The sequence below is a fragment of the Physella acuta genome, unplaced genomic scaffold (assembly GCF_028476545.2).
Source record: "Physella acuta isolate Inbredline_101_S28 unplaced genomic scaffold, ASM2847654v3 ptg001787l, whole genome shotgun sequence".
NCBI classification, from domain to species: Eukaryota; Metazoa; Mollusca; class Gastropoda; family Physidae; genus Physella; species Physella acuta.
Genome location: NW_026733297.1, coordinates 251738 through 271813, shown reverse-complemented (window position 1 = coordinate 271813; position 20076 = coordinate 251738). Strand labels below are relative to the sequence as shown.

General features: G+C 33.5%; 3 protein-coding genes across 3 annotated transcripts in view; 2 read left to right on the top strand and 1 right to left on the bottom strand.

The window, feature by feature from the left end:
• Positions 1-201: 201 nt before the first annotated feature.
• Positions 202-5093, top strand: LOC131930498 (zinc finger protein 883). The gene is made up of 2 exons (XM_059287019.1): positions 202-301; positions 2808-5093. The coding sequence occupies exon 2, from the start codon at positions 2827-2829 to the stop codon at positions 4663-4665; it is 1839 nt and encodes a 612-aa protein (XP_059143002.1). The 5' UTR covers positions 202-301; positions 2808-2826; the 3' UTR covers positions 4666-5093.
• Positions 5094-5600: 507 nt separating this feature from the next.
• LOC131930500 (testis, prostate and placenta-expressed protein) overlaps positions 5601-20076 on the top strand; it is a 90203-nt gene continuing 75727 nt past the window's right edge. Inside the window, exon 1 of the mRNA XM_059287025.1 lies at positions 5601-5946. The gene's annotated coding sequence lies outside the window, so the exon portion shown is untranslated. The remainder of the gene's footprint in view (positions 5947-20076) is intronic.
• Positions 9008-9979, bottom strand: LOC131930503 (V-type proton ATPase subunit G-like). The gene has a single exon (XM_059287027.1). The coding sequence runs from the start codon at positions 9929-9931 to the stop codon at positions 9581-9583; it is 351 nt and encodes a 116-aa protein (XP_059143010.1). The 5' UTR covers positions 9932-9979; the 3' UTR covers positions 9008-9580.

Below are 20076 nucleotides of genomic sequence, written 5' to 3'. Positions count from 1 at the left end.
AAATGTTATTTTTAAGGGCGAAATTCATCCCCGATGTCTTAGTCAATGGTGTCGTGGCATAACTTTCAGCCTTTCGTTGTTTCAAAATCCTTTTTTTTTTTCTATCTAAAAGGTTTTTGTAAGTTTTTTTTCCTACAAGCTCTAATAAATTTTGTACGGTATTTAGACCATAGCTAAACTATGCGGAGACAATCTAAAATTCCGTAGTTTAGATTTACCCAAACAAAAATGGCAGATGTTATAGTTATAGACGTGGAAGATGAAAATATTTTAACTGGTATCTTTAAAGATTCCTTTCCAGGTAAATATACATTTACAGTATATGTTAAGACACTAAAAAAGAACGTAGTCACAATTCTTTATATAAATATAGCCTATCATAGTATAATCATAGGCAACATAGGCCTAAGCAATAAAAAATAAAATAATTGCCATTGGGCCTTCCCTACATAATACTACATATACATTAGGTTTTTTGATGAGAATTACAGAATGATTTTTTTTATTAAAAATGTATCAATAATAGCTAGAGCACTAGTAAACTAAGCTAATTTAGCATATTTTAACTTTCTGTGCAAAGTCATTATTACTGAAAAAAATTCCAAAGTCAGGTCAGCCTGTGGCACCCTCCACTGAACTTGACAGAAGGAAAAAAAACTTGACCTGTGACCCTCATTAAAACAGAATTTGCTTTTGTTTTATTTTTTATTTTTAGTAAACATGTGCTTTATCTTACCCAATAAGTGATAAAAATTTGAAAATTAATTTTAATTACTGTTGTAAAGTGAGATAAACAGCTTAATAAACACGTGTTTTCTTGAGGGGGTGTGACCCGGGTGTGTCACATCGCAATTGGAACTTTATATTTCTGTGTTTTATGACTATATTTGTTTACAATTAGCATGCTACGCTTTTAAAATTGGTAAAGGGTAAGTATACCAAGTTACAAAATCTGCAATCTAACTAATAATTCATACTTTCAGTTTAAAAAATAATAAAAACGATCATCAACGAAGAAAGCATAAACATTCTATTTTTAGGTGTGACATAAAAAAACAGTCATAAATCTAGCCAAATGATTGGATTCTTGCGCGGCACACATTTTCCCGCGCCTCGTTTTCACCAAACAAGATTATAATAAAATGGCATTATTGGGGGTGATCGTTTTCCCACGAACATATCTCATAAACCCAAGAAATTATTACCAGTTAATTGTAATGTGTGTTAAATTAATAGTTTAAAGTTTTCAAGTAACATAGGCTGGGTTCCAAGGAATGCGATATTTCAGAGTTATTTGATTTAAAAGACCAGAATACATAGAGCTATTTTCACTTACGCGCCGCTTGCGAGACAAAGAAATTAGGTCGAAAGTACATCTGGGAATTCTTAAATAACAGACTGAAATAGAAACGGATAGTTCCGTTTTCTAAAATTAACGATGGCATCGTAATCAATAGTTTTATCCCTCTACCGTTTAGAGAAAGCGAAACTGGTCGCCATTTTAGTAAGCGCATGAGCCGTGAGATGCCACGAAAATGACAAACCCGGAAGTGTTGAATCGAACGGCCTACCCTACATTTATTCTGTGGCTTATTCTACTTTAAACTTTTCAAAAGCCTATAACTTGAGTTCTGTTTCAGATAGACAAATAAAATTTCATATGTAAGTAAAAGATCTAATTCTCCACCTTCTTTCAAATTTAGAGTAATTTCCGTTGACCAGAAGTAGTAATGGACGCTATTTCCAATTTCTCAAAAATGCATGTGAATATATAAAGTACTAATAATATTCCGCACTATTATACACATTTTGTTTCGCGTTTCCTTGGTGCGCAATTCTTTTTTATACAAGATTCTATTCTATTTTTAAAAGTTTAAGTACTTAAACATGGATTTAAAAATCATGTCTATATATAGTATATCCCGAGTTGCCAATCCCCCGTAGTGTTATATAAGAATATTCGAGAAAGCTTTGGGGAGATCACAACTGGCTTTTTAACATTACTAGCCTCTGCAGATTTTATGCACATAAAACCATAGATTACCTTAGTCTGTTAATTAAGAATAGTAAAGTGTACTTTTGACCCAATTTCTTTATTTATCTCGCAAGCGACACTTTAGTGAAAGTAGCTTTGTATATTCTTGTTTTAAAATGATCTTACGATCAAATAAACGTCTAAACTATGATTCTAATGTTATGCCGTGTATGATTAAACAACGGTTTGGGAATAATTCTCATGTCCTTAGGTGTGGTCGCTATGAAGTCATATACCCCCCCCCCTCTCCATTAATGCCATTTTATTATAATCTTGTGAAAAACAAGGCGCGTTTAGATGTGTGCTGCGCCCAAAGCCAATCATTTGGCCAGATTTATTATTTGTCATGTCGCCCCATATTTTAAAAACATAAAGCGTTGCGCTTTCCTTATTAATGATTGTTTTTTTTTTTTTCATTTTATTAAGTGAAAATATGAATTGTTATGATTGCAGTTTTTGTAACATGGTATACTTACCTTCTGTCAATTTAAAAAGCATGGCATGTTAATTTTGTACAAATATTGTATAAAACAAAAAAAATTTAAGTTTGATTTTATTTTCTACCATAATCCGCCACTCTTAGGCATATACAATACATTAATTATTTTATTTTTAAAATTGTTTATTGATTGTGTTAACTTTAAGCTATCTATATTCATTTCTAAGATATTTTAATATGCTTCTGAGAAGTTTTATTGAAAAAACTTTGTTTTGACTATAGTTACTAGATCTATATAATCACCACTTTAACATTTAAATATCTAATCCTCAGTTCATTTATAAGAAGCAGCATGGGAGAGGCAACTGCTGATTTAGATTTACAGTCTGATGAGTTTAAAGAATTTTCAAATTCTGAAGATGTGAAGCCACTTCTATCTACAGTATTTTCATCTTCTTCTGACATAAAAACAGAATTATCATTTTTAACTTTCCGTGATATCAAACCAAACTTGACATTTATAGCTTCACAGGATGATAAAACCGCTGTTATGCCAGATTTTTCATCTTCTACAGACACAAAGTCAGAATGTACAACATTTTCCTCTTTTGATGATGTAAAACACCATATGACATTTCTAACTTCTCAAGATAAAACAACAGGATTTTTAATTTTTAAAGATATGGAACCTGCTGTATCAGCAGTATGTACAAAATCTGAAGATTTAAAACCAGAATTAGCAATTTTATCAACTAGTGAAGATATAAAACCAGAATTAGAAACTTTATCAACCATCACAGAATTAGAAATTTTATCAACTACTGAAGATATAAAACCAGAATTAGAATATATATTAACTAGTGAAGATCTAAAACGAGAATTAGAAACTTTATCAACTAGCGAAGATATAATCCCAGAATTAGAAACTTTATCAACCAACAAAGATATAAAACCAGATTTATGGACAAAATTTTTAGATTCTGAGGACAAACAACAAAATGGACTAGAAGAAAAGTTAAAACTCGCTGAAGACAAAACATATCTCTCTGATGATCGTCATGATCATCATGAACAGTTTTTTCAAAGATCTAACTTGAATAAACAAGCTCAAGTAGGGGAGAAGCCACTTGAATGTGATGCTTGCCATAAAAGGTTTTCAGATAGTTCTAGGTTAAATGAACATAAAAAAGTTCATTCAGGAGATAAGCCTCATGAATGTGATGTTTGTCATAAAAAGTTTTCTCAGAGTTCTAATTTATATAAACACAAACAAGTTCATTTAGAAGATAAACCATTTGAATGTGATGTTTGTCATAAAAAGTTTTCATATAGTTCTAGTTTATATACACACAAACAAGCTCATTCAGAAGATAAACCATTTGAATGTGATGTTTGTCATAAAACGTTTTCATATAGTTCTAGTTTATATACACACAAACAAGTTCATTCAGAAGATAAACCATTTGAATGTGATGTTTGTCATAAAAAGTTTTCTCTGAGTTCTAGTTTATATAAACACAAAAGAGTTCATTCAGGAGATAAACCATTTGAATGTGATGTTTGTCATAAAAAGTTTTCTCTGAGTTCTAGTTTATATAAACACAAAAGAGTTCATTCAGGAGATAAACCATTTGAATGTGATGTTTGTCAAAAAAAGTTTTCTCAGAGTTCTCATTTATATACACACAAAAGAGTTCATTCAGAAGATAAACAATTTGAATGTGATGTTTGTCATAAAAAGTTTTCTCAGAGTTTTAGTTTATATAGACACAAAAGAGTTCATTCAGAAAATGAACCATTTGAATGTGATGTTTGTCATAAAAAGTTTTCACATAGTGCTAATTTATATGCACACAAACAAGTTCATTCAGAAGATAAACAATTTGAATGTGATGTTTGTCATAAAAAGTTTTCTCAGAGTTCTAGTTTATATAGACACAAAAGAGTTCATTCAGAAAATAAACCATTTGAATGTGATTTTTGTCATAAAAAGTTTTCATATAGTTCTAGTTTATATACACACAAACAAGTTCATTCAGAAGATAAACCATTTGAATGTGATTATTGCCATAAATATTTTTCTAGAAAAAATAAAACAGTTCATACTGGAGATAAGGCAGATGAATGTGATGATTGCCATAAATATGTTTCTAAAATAAAGCGGCTCCCGACATATTGGCTCCCGATATAAGTGCTCAAGACAAATCGGCTCACGTTATATTGGCTTTTGACAAAATGACTCCCGACATATTGGCTCCAGACCAATGAATGGCATGACCACTATTGGCATAAAAGTAACGATTTTGTCCTACCTCCAATACCACTATATACTCTTTTAAATGCCCGAATGAAATTGTTTTTCATGAACCAACATTAATTCACAAACAAAGCGAGCACTTAACAGCTAAATTTCACCAATTCTAAAGTTTTGATAATGTTTAATTTACAACAGAAAAGATCTGTTGCTTAAAAGCGAGCACAGAAGTGTAAATGTACGGATATGTATATATATGTATATTTATGTATATATATATGTATATATATATATATATATGTATATATATGTGTGTATATATGTTGGCTGGTATCCTAATGTTGGCTGGTTATTGAATAGTTGTCACAGGTTGCTTGTTTTTTGTGTGTAGTTATATTCGTGGTTGGTCGTAGCTGGATCGGGGTAATGTTCTCCCCTCCCCTTCTCCCAAGACGCCGCACGGTTCTCACGGCACTGGGTTCTGGCAGGGTGTGACGGTGTCACGGATAATTTACGAGGTTCACAGTCGTGGATTGTGACCGGACCCTAGGTGTGTGCATGCTTTGTGTTCAATTTTATGTCCTGTCTCCCCAATGGTCGTCTGCTTAAATTTACGACCGTAAGGTCGCGACGGTCAGTTCTTGTCAAACAGGTGGTCGGAAAGTATGGGAAAAAGTTTGTTTGGATTCAGCCTATTTAAGAGGACTGTGTTCAGACCTCTGTCTCTTACACACCAAGCTAGGGCTATAGACCAGTCTAGGCCTTATGATGGCAGCAGAGGCTGGTTTAGTGGCCCAGCTGAGGTATTGTTGATATGGTCTGGTGTTTACACCAGCGGCCCAACACCTTGTTCCAGTGGCCCGATATTATGCTCGTGGCCAGATGTCTCGTTCTTGTGGCCCGATATTATGCTCGTGGCCTGATGTCTCGTTCTTGTGGCCCGATATTATGCTCATGGCCTGATGTCTCGTTCTTGTGGCCCGATATTAAGCTCGTTGCCTGATGTCTCGTTCTTGTGGCCCGATATTATGCTCGTTGCCTGATGTCTCGATCCAGTGGCCAAATGTCTCGCTCTGGGGCCAGATGTTTGTTTTGGAGGACGGATATGTTGTCCTTGTGGCTGGGGAATCACCCTGCCTTTTGTGTGTGACGAACTGGGTCGTGTAAGGAACTCGTATACATTCATGAAAGGATAAAATTGTGGTTGTATCTAAAAATGTAAGTGATTTATTTTTTTTAATTTTTACATGTATTAAGAATTCGAGGGATGTTTCTTTTATTATGAAAACCGGCCAGGTCTTTTTTGTATCCTTTTGATTTTGCTTGTAAAATACATTTTTGTGAAGTAGGATGAAGTTAAATAAATGCATTAACTGGGTGTTTACCAAGTTTTATTTTTAGTGTAAAATTAATGTTGTATTTGTTTAGATGTTAATTAGTTTTGCTCAGGTCTATTAGACTCCTTTGTCACCACGCAAACGTGCACGGATTTGAGAGAATAATGGTCAATACCATCTTACCATGTATTAAGAATTCGAGGGATGTTTCCTTGATTATGAAAACTGGCCAGGCCTTATTTGTATCCTTTTGTTTTTTGCTTGCAAAATACATTTTTTGTGAAGTAGGATGAAGTTAAATAAATGCATTAACTGGGTGTTTACCAAGTTTTATTTTTAGTGTAAAATTAATGTATTTGTTTAGATGTTAATTAGTTTTGCTCAGGTCTATTAGACTCCTTTGTCACCACGCAAAGGTGCACGAATTTGAGAGAATAATGGTCAATACCATCTTACCATGTATTAAGATTCGAGGGATGTTTCCTTGATTATGAAAACTGGCCAGGTCTTATTTGTTTCCTTTTGTTTTTTGCTTGTAAAATACATTTTTTGTGAAGTAGGATGAAGTTAAATAAATGCATTAACTGGGTGTTTACCAAGTTTTATTTTTAGTGTAAAATTAATATTGTATTTGTTTAGATGTTAATTAGTTTTTCTCAGGTCTATTAGACTCCTTTGTCACCACGCAAAGGTGCACGGATTTGAGAGAATAATGGTCTATACCATCTTACCATGTCTCTCTTTTAATCGGTTAACAAAAACAACCCTCCCCTTACAGTTTGGTGTCAGAAGTGCGATCGCAGATGATCCCTCTTTCTCGAACTAAATCCCCCTAACATATATATATATATATATATATATATATATATATATATATATATATATATATATATATATATATATATATATATATATATATATATATATATATATATATATATATATATATATATATATATATATATATATATATATATATATATATATATAAATAATTATAAACTAGCCGGCCAGGCACCAGAATTTTTTCTATGCATCTACCGCCCCCTCTCCCCCAATGACTATCAGTATCTTGTTAAGGACGATAACTATCAGTGATAGTATTTTAAAGCAAATATTTTCAGTGGCAGCATTGGTACAGTCGACTTCTCAAATTATGAATTACTGAGAAGTAGCTTTTTTTTTGTTTTTAAGAATGTAGCAAAACTGTTTAATAAATTAAATAATACATTTCCAAAATGAAAGATTAACATCTTGTACATGCAGATCTAGGTGATGATTAGCGAAGAGAAAATGTGGTACAAAAACATATCATGACTTAATTTGCTGTTTCTTTTTAATGCCCGCCAGAAGATATCAAAGAATGTAAGCTTCTTGTCAACATTATTATCAGCTTCATTCTTGATATATGAATACAGATTTTTAAAATAAATTAAACACTAATTATAAATTAAAAGATTTGTTATTAAGTTTCAAACAGAATGTTGAGTAAAAGTTTTAACCTAATAATAGGAACAATCTTTGAAAAATGTCCTACAAGTCTATAGTTTAAATAAAGCTGGACATTAATTTCACACAAAAACAGCTTCAATAACATGTCTGTATAACTGAATCTATGAATAGAAATACAATATCCCATTTAAATGTCTGGAAATCTTATTGGAGCAACTACTTGTACTCAGCAACAACTAATGCCGTTGTGTCATTTATTAGCTTTGTAAATTATTTAAGAAACTGAGATTTTTTTTGTTTTATCATTGAAAAGTACAATTATCTGTTCAAAAAAAATGGTGAGTTTACAATTGAAAATTCAGATCTTATATAAATATGCATTACTTGTGGAGCTATTGCTGCTAAACTCAAATTATTACAAACCAAACGAAACTCATTAAACACTTTAATCGCTGCAGTAAAATGATAATATTTACTGGTCGTCAAAACATACTGACCAAAATGCAAAACATATTTTTTCTATTAAGCGTATTAACTTAAGCAAATTAAATAAATAAAAACAATACACAACATAATTGACAGTAACAGCTTATAAAAGTAGGCTTATAAATCTGAGTGCGAAATATCTGTGTTACTATAAATATTTTAAACAAAGTGGGTTTCTAAGCGCCACTAAAACTCTTTAATTTTAAATGTTGCAGTTGGGAATACACTCCAATAAAAAGAATGTATTTTGTATTTGAACATTATATGCTTTTCATATAGTTCTTCCATAATATTTAACTGGCAGAATCATATATATATATATATATATATATATATATATATATATATATATATATATATATATATATACACACATATATATATATATAATATGACTAAATGTAGCTGCTGTCATACAAGTTTGGCCAATTCCATCTGATTCTTTATTTGTTTCATTGTACTCAATAATTCCTTGAATTTTGTTATGGTAATTTCCACTGGTCTGTTGACTGCATTTCCACTCTCTTCAGTGGTCACCAACATCATTGTTACCATTGGTTCATTTAAGCTTCTAACATCATTACTGCTAACTACCATACTGACTTTCCACTTGATATCAACATCTGTGACCTGAGCAACATATTCTGTTCCTGGCATAGTTTTGTATTTTCTTTAAAAAATAGTTAAGCTGTTCTGTTTGGTAGATAGGGCAATAACAAGACAATGAATGTGCCAGTAGGGAAGATCTTAGAATTTTTTAAGATCTATTCTGTAACTCAACATCAACCAGTTATCATGAGTTATCTAGCCTGAACCTGGCCAGTACCAGAAAATCTAGTCTGCTAAACTGCTGGTACTGGTCTTGCCAGAGTCCAGATCTAGATTCTAGTAATAGTTGAACAGGCCGAATTAAAAAGAGCTAAGATTAAAAATCTAATTAGCTTATAAAACATCTTTTTTTTTTTTTTTTTTTATGTGACTAAAAACAAAGGATTTTAATCAAGTTTCCAGATACAATGCATTCAATGCCACCAAACCTAGTCATATAAATAAACATCTTAATGAATAAGTGAACTCCGAATAACAATGAGATACAAGTGTATATAGATGAAAAAACCCATGTGTGCAAGTCAGTATAACTAGAGGTACAAACAGATGCTCACAATATTTAGCTTCAACTAAATTACTAACAATGCCTTGGTCTCCACCTCTTCAGTTATGGCAGGAGTAATTTTATTTTTTACCTAACAATTCACTAAAACTAAAATGATATACCAATCAATTATTCGGCTATCACAGAGACTTATCTACACATTATCACATACTATTAACAATCAAATTCAGGCTAATAAATATCTTACCTGCAAATAGATATACCTAACTTTCTAAAAAAAAACATGCCTAGAAGGAAACAAATTATGTAATGTTGAAAAATAAATGCAGAAGAGTAGATGTTTAAACAAATTGTATCTGCAGGATAAATTAAAAGCATGAGCTGTCTGTGTCAATAATTAAATAAACATTAAGAATTCTACCCTTTACATAAAATATACAGATAAAGGTACAGAAGACTAAATTTACAGCTTAACATTCTCATGAAGTTGCACTTCTATCCTAAAGAGACTTTGTTGAATAGCGTCCATAGCTTTAGCACGGTTTTGTTTCAGCATGACATCAAACTCTTTAAACTTTTTAGTTGTTTCTACCTGAATCTGTGCCTCACTGTTACTTTTTTTGCCAAGGATCTCTTGTTCATACTGTTTGTAGTGATTCTCCTTCTCGTTTTTAAAGGCTAGGATTTCTGAATCTGCTTCCTTTTTTGCAGTTTTGATTCTCTGAGCTTTTCGTTTTCTTGCTTCGACTACTCTTTCTGATGCTTTTTTCTCTGCGATTAGAAGTTGCTGAATCCCTTCTGTTTTCTGGGCCATTTTGACTTTGTAATTAAGATAAAATTCTGAAAGAGTATCACTTAGGGTTTTTATAAAACATTTTTTTTTAATAAAACATCTAAACGAACACTTTAAAAGAACGCTCAACATCTCTTTAATACTGGCTGTTTTATTTAGGCTCCTATACATTTTCCATATTTATAAATTACGTTTTTACTAAAGCTAATACTTTCCTATTAAAATTAAAGGCAATTATTTTATATTTTCTTGAATACTCACCAGAATTGGTAAAGGTTATTTCATAAAACATAATTAGATGTTATTTGCATCTATAATTAATTACCATGAAGTTTTCTTTGTTCTTACCAGTTATAGATAAAGTGATAAGTTGCTCCCCTTAGTTATTTTATAAATAGTAGAAGGGACGTAACTCAGTAAATAGTAATCATAAAATAGTTGAATAGAAATATTTATATTGAATATTAATAATGTTGATATACACACACACACACACAAACGCACACAAACACACGTTTCGCGTCTCCCCTAACGTCCGTGCTTCCCAAGGTTGGCGCACGTTCCAAAGGGGGGGGGGAGGTGGGGTGAAGGAGGGGTCCGAAATTTTGTGAAGAAGGGATGGGGGCTCAGATAGTGTGGCGTCACACTTTTGCTTTAAAAAAAAAGTAATGTTACAAAAAAAAAGAATTTTAGCGGTTATTTCGCGTTTTAGAAAAATGTTTTAATAAATTGTAATAGACATTGATTAAAATAAAACACTCTAGTGCCGATTTATTTTATAAGGCAGACACTGAGGCTAATATAGAGACACAGACATGTTAATTTACTAGAGCAAACGTTCAACGTATTACCCAGACAGTAGCTAGGGCGTTGTCTCAGCCGGTTTATCAGACGACACACAGCTAGATACGGTAGTCACGTGATCGACACAAGTGTGTTGTTTGGTGTTACAATTTCGTGAAGCGTGCTATCGATCCTTCATGTCACAATGTTCAGTCAGCGTTGACCAGAGTCATAAGTTTTAAACTGCTGACACTGTCACACACACTTGACTCCGCTAATTGCGATTCGGGGCAGATATCGGGTGCCCCACTTTGATTCAGGGCAGATATCGGGTGCCCCACTTTGATTCAGGGCAGATATCGGGTGCCCCCCTTTGATTCAGGGCAGATATCGGGTGCCCCCCTTTGATTCGGGGCAGATATCGGGTGCCCCACTTTGATTCAGGGCAGATATCGGGTGCCCCACTTTGATTCAGGCCAGATATCGGGTGCCCCCCTTTGATTCGGGGCAGATATCGGGTGCCCCACTTTGATTCAGGCCAGATATCGGGTGCCCCACTTTGATTCGGGGCAGGTATCGGGTGCTCCACCTTGATTCAGGGTAGATATCCAGAGGCGTAGCGACCCTTCCAGGAGCCCGGGGACAAACTTTTCGATTTGCACCCCCCCCCCTCGAGATTTCGATTTGCATCCCCCCCCCCTTAAACTTTAGATTTGCACCCCCTCAACCTTTCAATTTATTTTTCCAACCCATTTTGGCGCCCCCTAAGGTCGGCGCCCGGGGACATATGCCCCCCCCCGCCCCCCCCCCCTCGCTAAGCCACTGCAGATATCTGGAATCGGGTGCCTCACCTCAGAACATCATTTACGGAGCATAGGGGACTTATTTTAATCGGGCAAAAATAATAAATGCAGATTTATCAAATTTTCAGCGTTCTAGGCGTAATCGAGTCGGGAAAACTGGGCTTTGCAATTCTGTCCGTATGTCTATGTGTGTTTGTGTGTGTATGTCTGTGTATGTCTGTGAACACTTGAGTACCGTTACAGCTAGGTTGATGAAGTTTCATATACAAGTATTATATAAAAATTTTATATCTCTGTAAACTTTCAAACGATTTCCATAACCGGAAATAAAACTTATTCTACTTTCAATTTTTCAAAAGCCTATAACTTGAGCAATGTTTCAGATATATAAATGAAATTTCACATGTAAGTAAAAGATTTAATTTTCTGCCTTTCCCCGTAGTGTTATATAAGAATGTTCGAGGAAATTTAGGGGAGATCACTCCCGGTTTATTTTATACATAGTAGGCCTACATAGAAAGCCTGAGCCGTTTACGTTGTAGGAGACCGTGTTCCCGTAAAGGTGAGCGATTGAACGACAAGCTTGACAATAGTGATCCAAACTGACCGCTAGACCTGTGTTATGTCCTCTCTTCATAAGGCATGTACACACATATTTAAGTTTTACAACTAATTACTGGGCTATCTTCATAAAACTAATGAGTGAATAACAAAGATAAATAAACCGGGAGTGATCTCCCCTGAACTTTCTCGAATATTCTTAAATAAAATAACAGGGGATGGGAACTCGAGCTATAGACATGATTTTTAATCCATTTTAAATACTTAAAGTTTTAAAAATACAATAAAATCTCGTAGACAAATTTATTGCACACCAAGTGAACGCCAAATCAAAAAGTGCATAATAGTGCGCAATATTATTAGTACTTTAAAAATTTACATTAGTTTTTTGAGAAATCGGAAGTAGCGTAAATTACTACTTCCGGTCAACTGAAATTACTCAAAATTTAACAGAAGGTAGAGAATTAGATTTTTTACTTACGTGTGAAATTTCATTTATCTATCTGAAATAGTACTCAAGTTATAGGCTTTTGAACAATTCAAAGTAGGAAAAGTACCACTTCCGGTTATTGGAAATCGCTCAAAAGTTGATACGGATCTACGATTTTGATAAAATACTTATATATGAAATTTCATCAACCTAGCTGTAACGGTACTCAAGTTATCGTGTTTACACACGGACACACACACACACAGACGCACAGACATACGGACAAGATTACAAAATTATGTTTTTCCGTATCACGGGCAGGGGCAGATGAAATCAGTGTTTCTTCCAGACTTTTCTCTCCGGGGTGGGGGGGGGGGGGGGGGGGGCACTTGAAATTTTCGGGGTTTTGGAAAATTTGCTTTGACATTTATGTGGAAATGAATGGACATTGTATGTACATCTTAGTGGTTCTAAAGAAAAGAAAAACTTTTAAAAGTTATATGACTTCAATGAAGTGTGTTCTTTTTTTCTTCAAGGTGGAACTATATACCAGGAAAAAAAAGAAACAAAACTTGTTCTTCCTGAAATCCATGAATATCAACATTAAAGATATAGATACAAGATGGGCATTTTTAGATTTTAGATATTTGAACGCTTTAATTTTTAAAACATCAAAATGTTATTTTTAAGGGCGAAATTCATCCCCGATGTCTTAGTCAATGGTCTAGCTAAAATAAACGTATGTTTAATAAAACAATCAGTAGCTGAAGTCGAAAAATGTGTTTTTCTTATCTTTCTATCGTTTTACTGTCCATTACCTGTCTGTTTCTGTCAAATGTAAATATTTTTTACCAACTTTACAATCGTTTGTGTTTTATTAGATTAGTTAGACCAACTTAAGAATTACCTATCTTTCAACCCGATGCATGTATTTTATTGTATATTGTATTGTTCGTGGCATAACTTTCAGCCTTTCGTTGTTTCAAAATCCTTTTTTTTCTATCTAAAAGGTTTTTGTAAGGTTTTTTTCTACCAGCTCTAATAAAATTGTGTACGGTATTTAGACCATAGCTAAACTATATTGTTCGTGGCATAACTTTCAGCCTTTCGTTGTTTCAAAATCCTTTTTTTTCTATCTAAAAGGTTTTTGTAAGGTTTTTTTCTACCAGCTCTAATAAAATTGTGTACGGTATTTAGACCATAGCTAAACTATGCGGAGACAATCTAAAATTCCGTAGTTTAGATTTACCCAAACAAAAATGGCAGATGTTATAGACGTGGAAGATGGAAATATTTTAACTGGTATCTTTAAAGATTCCTTTCCAGGTAAATATACATTTACAGTATAAGTTAAGACACTAAAAAAGAACGTAGTCACAATTCTTTATATAAATATAGCCGGTAAAATCTTAGTTTAGCGTCGTAAATTCGGCCAAAACTAGTAATGTGGGAGAGAGTGAATTAATGAATATGGCATTATGTAAAATCTTAGTTTAGCGTCGTAAATTCCAACGTAGCTAGTAATGTGTAGGCTTTTCGATTCGCCGCCATCTTGCGATCCAAACTACATCCGGACTTTTTCAAGCGTACTTGAAAAAATTCGCCGTTCCGATGAATGCTAATTCTAGGCATCAGAATCCAAAAATTAAATATATTCGATACTTAGGCCTATTCGTTGAATTTTATCATTTAAATGTTTCATTGATAGAAGTAGCCGTCATTTTACAATACTCGCTACTGAAAGCGACCTAACGATGATAGCAAAAATCTATCGAAACCGCGCAGTACCGAACCGCTACTTTCAGAACTAAATTTCGGCTTTAAAAAAAGAGAATAAGTACAGGAAACTAGTAAATAAGTCATTAATAAGTAATGCTAAACCATTTTGATGGATGGAAATGTTGGTTTTATGGGCTTTAGAGCTCCTTATATATGAGATATTGCTCCTTGCGTGAAGTGATATAGATCTACGCAATTTTAATAATGGCAGCCGAGTTAGAATTTTCATGACGGCCCATAGGCATGAAATAAAAAATTCGCACATTATTGTTATTTAACAGTGTTTATTGAATTGGCAAGATCTAAGCTTATAAAATAGCTTTTTTATGGATTAAATAAAATTTAAAGCATTGGAGTTAATAGTCCCATTCATTAATAGACCCAATAGGGTAAATAATAATTAAAATTTTAAATAGGTCCTAGATTCCTATAGATCTAAATAAATATTGCTCTCCAGTCTAAACAAATTCCATTTAAATTCTAAACTTTTTATTAGTAGTCTATATTTATAGCCTAACCAATGAGTAAAATAAAAATCAAATAGTCTAGAAATAATAGTTAAAGTATAGTACTACAGTATAGAGGCAATGGAATTTAAAAAAAAAAAAAAAGTCAAAGATGAAATAGGAACATTTAACACTTTAACCATGTGATCTAAAGTCTAAAGCAACAGTAATACATCTACATATATAATTCTCTTCTGGGATCAGTTAGAAAATAAAATACTTAAAAAAAACTTTTTAAAAAACCATGTTTTTCTTGTGGACTAAAAAGTAGAAAATAACTATTTACATACATTTGATGACAAAAAACGTGGTTACGTTCACCATCAAATTTCCCGACCCATCTGCCCGACCCACGTTTTTTGTCATCAAATGTATGTAAATAGTTATTTTCTACTTTTTAGTCCACAAGAAAAACGTGGTTTTTTAAAAAGTTTTTTTTAAGTATTTTATTTTCTCCTTTTTAGTCCGTTGCTACACATGAAAAACGTGGTTTTTAAAAAAGTTTTTTATATAGTTTATTTTCTACTTTATCTAATGACTTGATTAAGTATGAATTGACTAAGTGTTTATAAATACACGGACTAAAAAAATCTTGAGCGACCAGGATTCGAACCTGGGTTGTCGCGGCCACAGCGCGAAGTACTAACCACTATACGATCACGGCCAGCGCGCTCACATCGATTGGGGCCGAAGTAACTGTGTCAATAAGCCTCCAGTCTTGTCGGTATCTTTAGAAATCATGTCCTCAATTTTATGGTCCTTTGGGCGTAATTAAATTAAGCTAATTACGGTCTCTAATTGCTAGTTTTTATGATTGCATCTGAAATTGTTAGGCGAAAGTAGCCTGCATGCCAAATTTCAGAACTATAGAACAATCAGAAGTGGGCTAATTTTCGATGTCAATTTTAACAACAAACACACAAACGCGAAGCTGAGTTAATAAAAACGTGTTAATAACAAGCTGCAAGCGCGCCTTTGCAGTCCCCTCTCTTTTTCTCTATCCCTATCACTACCACCCCCACCCCATCCCCACATGATCTGGTGAGCAGTGTTCACTCTGTTTACATTTTACAATCATAGAGACGGGTTTGGTGACGGCTATTAGGGGCAGATAATTGAGTTTGAAACGATTTTAAACTTAGAGGAGATAACTAAGAGGAGGCTGCTTTCACGTGGGGGGGGGGTTAGTGTTTTTAAGCAAATATTTTCAATGGCAGCATTGGTACTGTCGAATTCACAAATTATAAATTACTGAAAAGTAGAAAAAAAACAACTAAATAGCGGCGTATGATACGCAGCGGGTCGGCTCGTTTGTTTTAAAAGTCAAAAAGAAAACAGAAACAGTAACACTTTCAACAATGTGATTTAATTTTACTTAAAAATAACAAACTAAACAACAGTAATGTTTTTTATATAGAATCTAGTAGGTTCAGATCAGCTAATAAGGAAGCTGTCTATCCTTTGGTTGCCACACATCTCGTCTAGTTTCTGTTACACTATTTATTGATTAGCAATCCTTGGCTACTTATTAAAAGTAGCCTACAACTAATGCTACTAATAATTAGATACTTCAACATAATCCTAAACATATCATATTTCAGTATGAGTATAATACCCAGGTATTATTGATGCATAATTTCAGTCCCACCCTCTTATTTAGACTTCATTATATGTGATTGTCTTTTTCTTCTAGCATGTATTAAACTTGTAAGTTTCTATTTCCAACATCCTTAAGCATCAATGTGCTAAGTTTTATCTTTATATAATCAATAACAACATAGATATGCAGTATTAAAAGTGACTTGCGACAATCATTGTAGAACTGCACCACACACCTTAATAAAAGTAAAGTTTCCCTTTCAAACCTGACGGTCTATGGGGCAAGTGAAGTAGAGTTCACTTGTTTCTGTGACCTCGGCACATGACGAGATAGTGTGGTCAGCACTATGCCCAGCCGCCTTTACTTTCCCTAACGTGAGTTAGGTACCCTTCAGAGTTGGGTGGACTCAGGGACGGTCTACTGACTTGAACCCGGATTCGAACTCGAGAATTACGGGTTAGCAGTCCAGCTCTCTACCGCTAGACCACTCCGTCCCACACACCTTAATTAAGTTAATTATAAATTCTTTTCCTTTAAATTGATCTTTATTTCACTTGCATATTCCTGTTGTCTACACGTTTTATGCATAATCGAGTCTGAAAAACTGGGCTTTGCAATTCTTTCAGTGTATGTGTGTCTGTGAACACGATAACTTGAGTACAGTTACAGCTAGGTTGATAAAATTTCATATATAAGTATTATATCAAATTTCTAGTTCTGTATCAACTTTTCAGCGATTTCTGATTAACCGGAAGTGGAACTTATTCTACTTGAAATTTTTCAAAAGTCTATAACTTGAGGTCTGTTTCAGATAGCCAAATGAAATTTCATATGTAAGTAAAAGATCTAATTTTCCACCTTCTTTCAATTTTGGAGTAATTTGCGTTGACCAGAAGTAGTAATGGACGCTATTTCCAATTTCTCAAAAATGCATGTGAATATATAAAATACTAATAATATGCCGCTCTATTATATACATTTTGTTTCGCGTTTCCTTGGTGCGCAATTCTTTATTCTACAAGATTCTATTCTATTTTAAAAAGTTTAAGTACTTAAACATGGATTTAAAAATCATGTCTATATATAGTATATCCCGAGTTGCCAATCCCCCGTAGTGTTATATAAGAATATTCGAGAAAGCTTTGGGGAGATCACAACTGGCTTTTTAACATTACTAGCCTCTGCAGATTTTATGCACATAAAACCATAGATTACCTTAGTCTGTTAATTAAGAATAGTAAGGTGTACTTTTGACCCAATTTCTTTATTTATCTCGCAAGTGACAATTTAGTGAAAGTAGCTTTGTATATTCTTGTTTTAAAATGAACTTACAATCAAATAAACTTCTAAACTATGATTCTAATGTTATGCCGTGTATGATTAAACAACGGTTTGGGAATAATTCTCATGTGACATGATGTCCTTAGGTGTGGTCACTATGAAGTCATATATACCCCCCCCCCCCCCCATTAATGCCATTTTATTATAATCTTGTGAAAAACAAGGCGCGTTTAGATGTGTGCTGCGCCCAAAGCCAATCATTTGGCCAGATTTATTATTTGTCATGTCGCCCCATATCTTAAAAACATAAAGCGTTGCGCTTTCCTCATTGATGATTGGTTTTTTTTTTTCATTTTTTAAACTGAAAATATGAATTGTTATGATTGCAGTTTTTGTAACATGGTATACTTACCTTCTGTCAATTTAAAAAGCATGGCATGTTAATTTTGTACAAATATTGTATAAAATAAAAAAAAATTTAAGTTTGATTTTATTTTCTACCAAAATCCGCCACTCTTAGGCATATACAATACATTAATTATTTTATTTTTAAAATTGTTTATTGATTGTGTTAACTTTAAGCTATCTAAATTCATTTCTAAGATATTTTAATATGCATCTGAGAAGTTTTATTGAAAAAACTTTGTTTTGACTATAGTTACTAGATCTATATAATCACCACTTTAACATTTAAATATCTAATCCTCAGTTCATTTATAAGAAGCAGCATGGGAGAGGCAACTGCTGATTTAGATTTACAGTCTGATGAGTTTAAAGAATTTTCAAATTCTGAAGATGTGAAGCCACTTCTATCTACAGTATTTTCATCTTCTTCTGACATAAAAACGGAATTATCATTTTTAACTTTCCGTGATATCAAACCAAACTTGACATTTATAAATTCACAGGATGATAAAACCGTTGTTACGCCAGATTTTTCATCTTCTACAGACACAAAGTCAGAATGTACAACATTTTCCTCTTTTGCTGATGTAAAACACCATATGACATTTCTAACTTCTCAAGATAAAACAACAGGGTTTTTAATTTTTAAAGATATGGAACCTGCTGTATCAGCAGTATGTACAAGATCTGAAGATATAAAACCAGAATTAGCAATTTTATCAACTAGTGAAGATATAAAACCAGAATTAGAAACTTTATCAACCAACACAGAATTAGAAATTTTATCAACTACTGAAGATATAAATCCAGAATTAGAAACTTTATCAACCAACAAAGATATAAAACCAGATTTATGGACAAAATTTTTAGATTCCGAGGACAAACAACAAAATGGACTTGAAGAAAAGCTAAAACTCTCTGAAGATGAAACATATCTGTCTGTTGATCCTCGTGCTCATCATGAACAGTTTTTTCAAAGATCTAACTTGAATAAACAAGCTCAAGTAGAGGAGAAGCCACTTGAATGTGATGCTTGCCATAAAAGGTTTTCAGATAGTTCTAGGTTAAATGAACATAAAAAAGTTCATTCAGGAGATAGGCCATATGAATGTGATTATTGTCATAAAAAGTTTTCTAATAGTTCTGCTCTAAGCAGCCACAAAAAAATACATTTACTAGTTAGACAGTATGAATGTGATGTTTGTCACAAAAGGTTTTCAAGGAATTCTTATTTAGCGAAACACAAAAAAGTTCATTCAGGAGATAAGCCTCATGAATGTGATGTTTGTCACAAAAGGTTTTTAAGGAATTATGGTTTAGCGGAACACAAAAGAGTTCATTCAGGAGATAAACCATTTGAATGTGATGTTTGTCAGGACATAAAATTGAACACAAAGCATGCACACACCTAGGGTCCGGTCACAATCCACGACTGTGAACCTCGTAAATTATCCGTGACACCGTCACACCCTGCAAGAACCCAGCGCCGTGGGAACCGGGCGGCGTCTTGAGAGAAGGGGAGAACATTACCCCGATCCAGCTACGACCAACCACGAATATAACTACGCACATTAGCAACAGCTTATAACATTCCTTGTTAAAATTCTCTGGGGTATTGGTATGAACAGTTACATGTACCTAAGAATATTTATGAGAAACTTAAACAGTCGTATATAATTATATATTTTAGATACAATGGAATGTAAAGTGATTGAGTCACAGAAGGGAAAACAAATGCTTGTTGTTGATGGATTTGTCTTAACAAAAAACAGACAAAGAGGAGACCTCTTTTACTGGGAATGTAGCCAACGCCAGCATTTAGCTGCTCGTGAAACGGCAGATACTCTCTGCAAAGCTCGAGCTAGCACGATTTTCTTAAATGGTTCCCACACATTGAGAAAATGTAGTGCACACAACCATGCACCACAAGCCAGTGACGTCGTCGTTCGTGAAAAATTGACACAGCTAAAGACCATTGCTGCCATTAGTCAAGAATTACCAACTCAAATGGTAGAGGC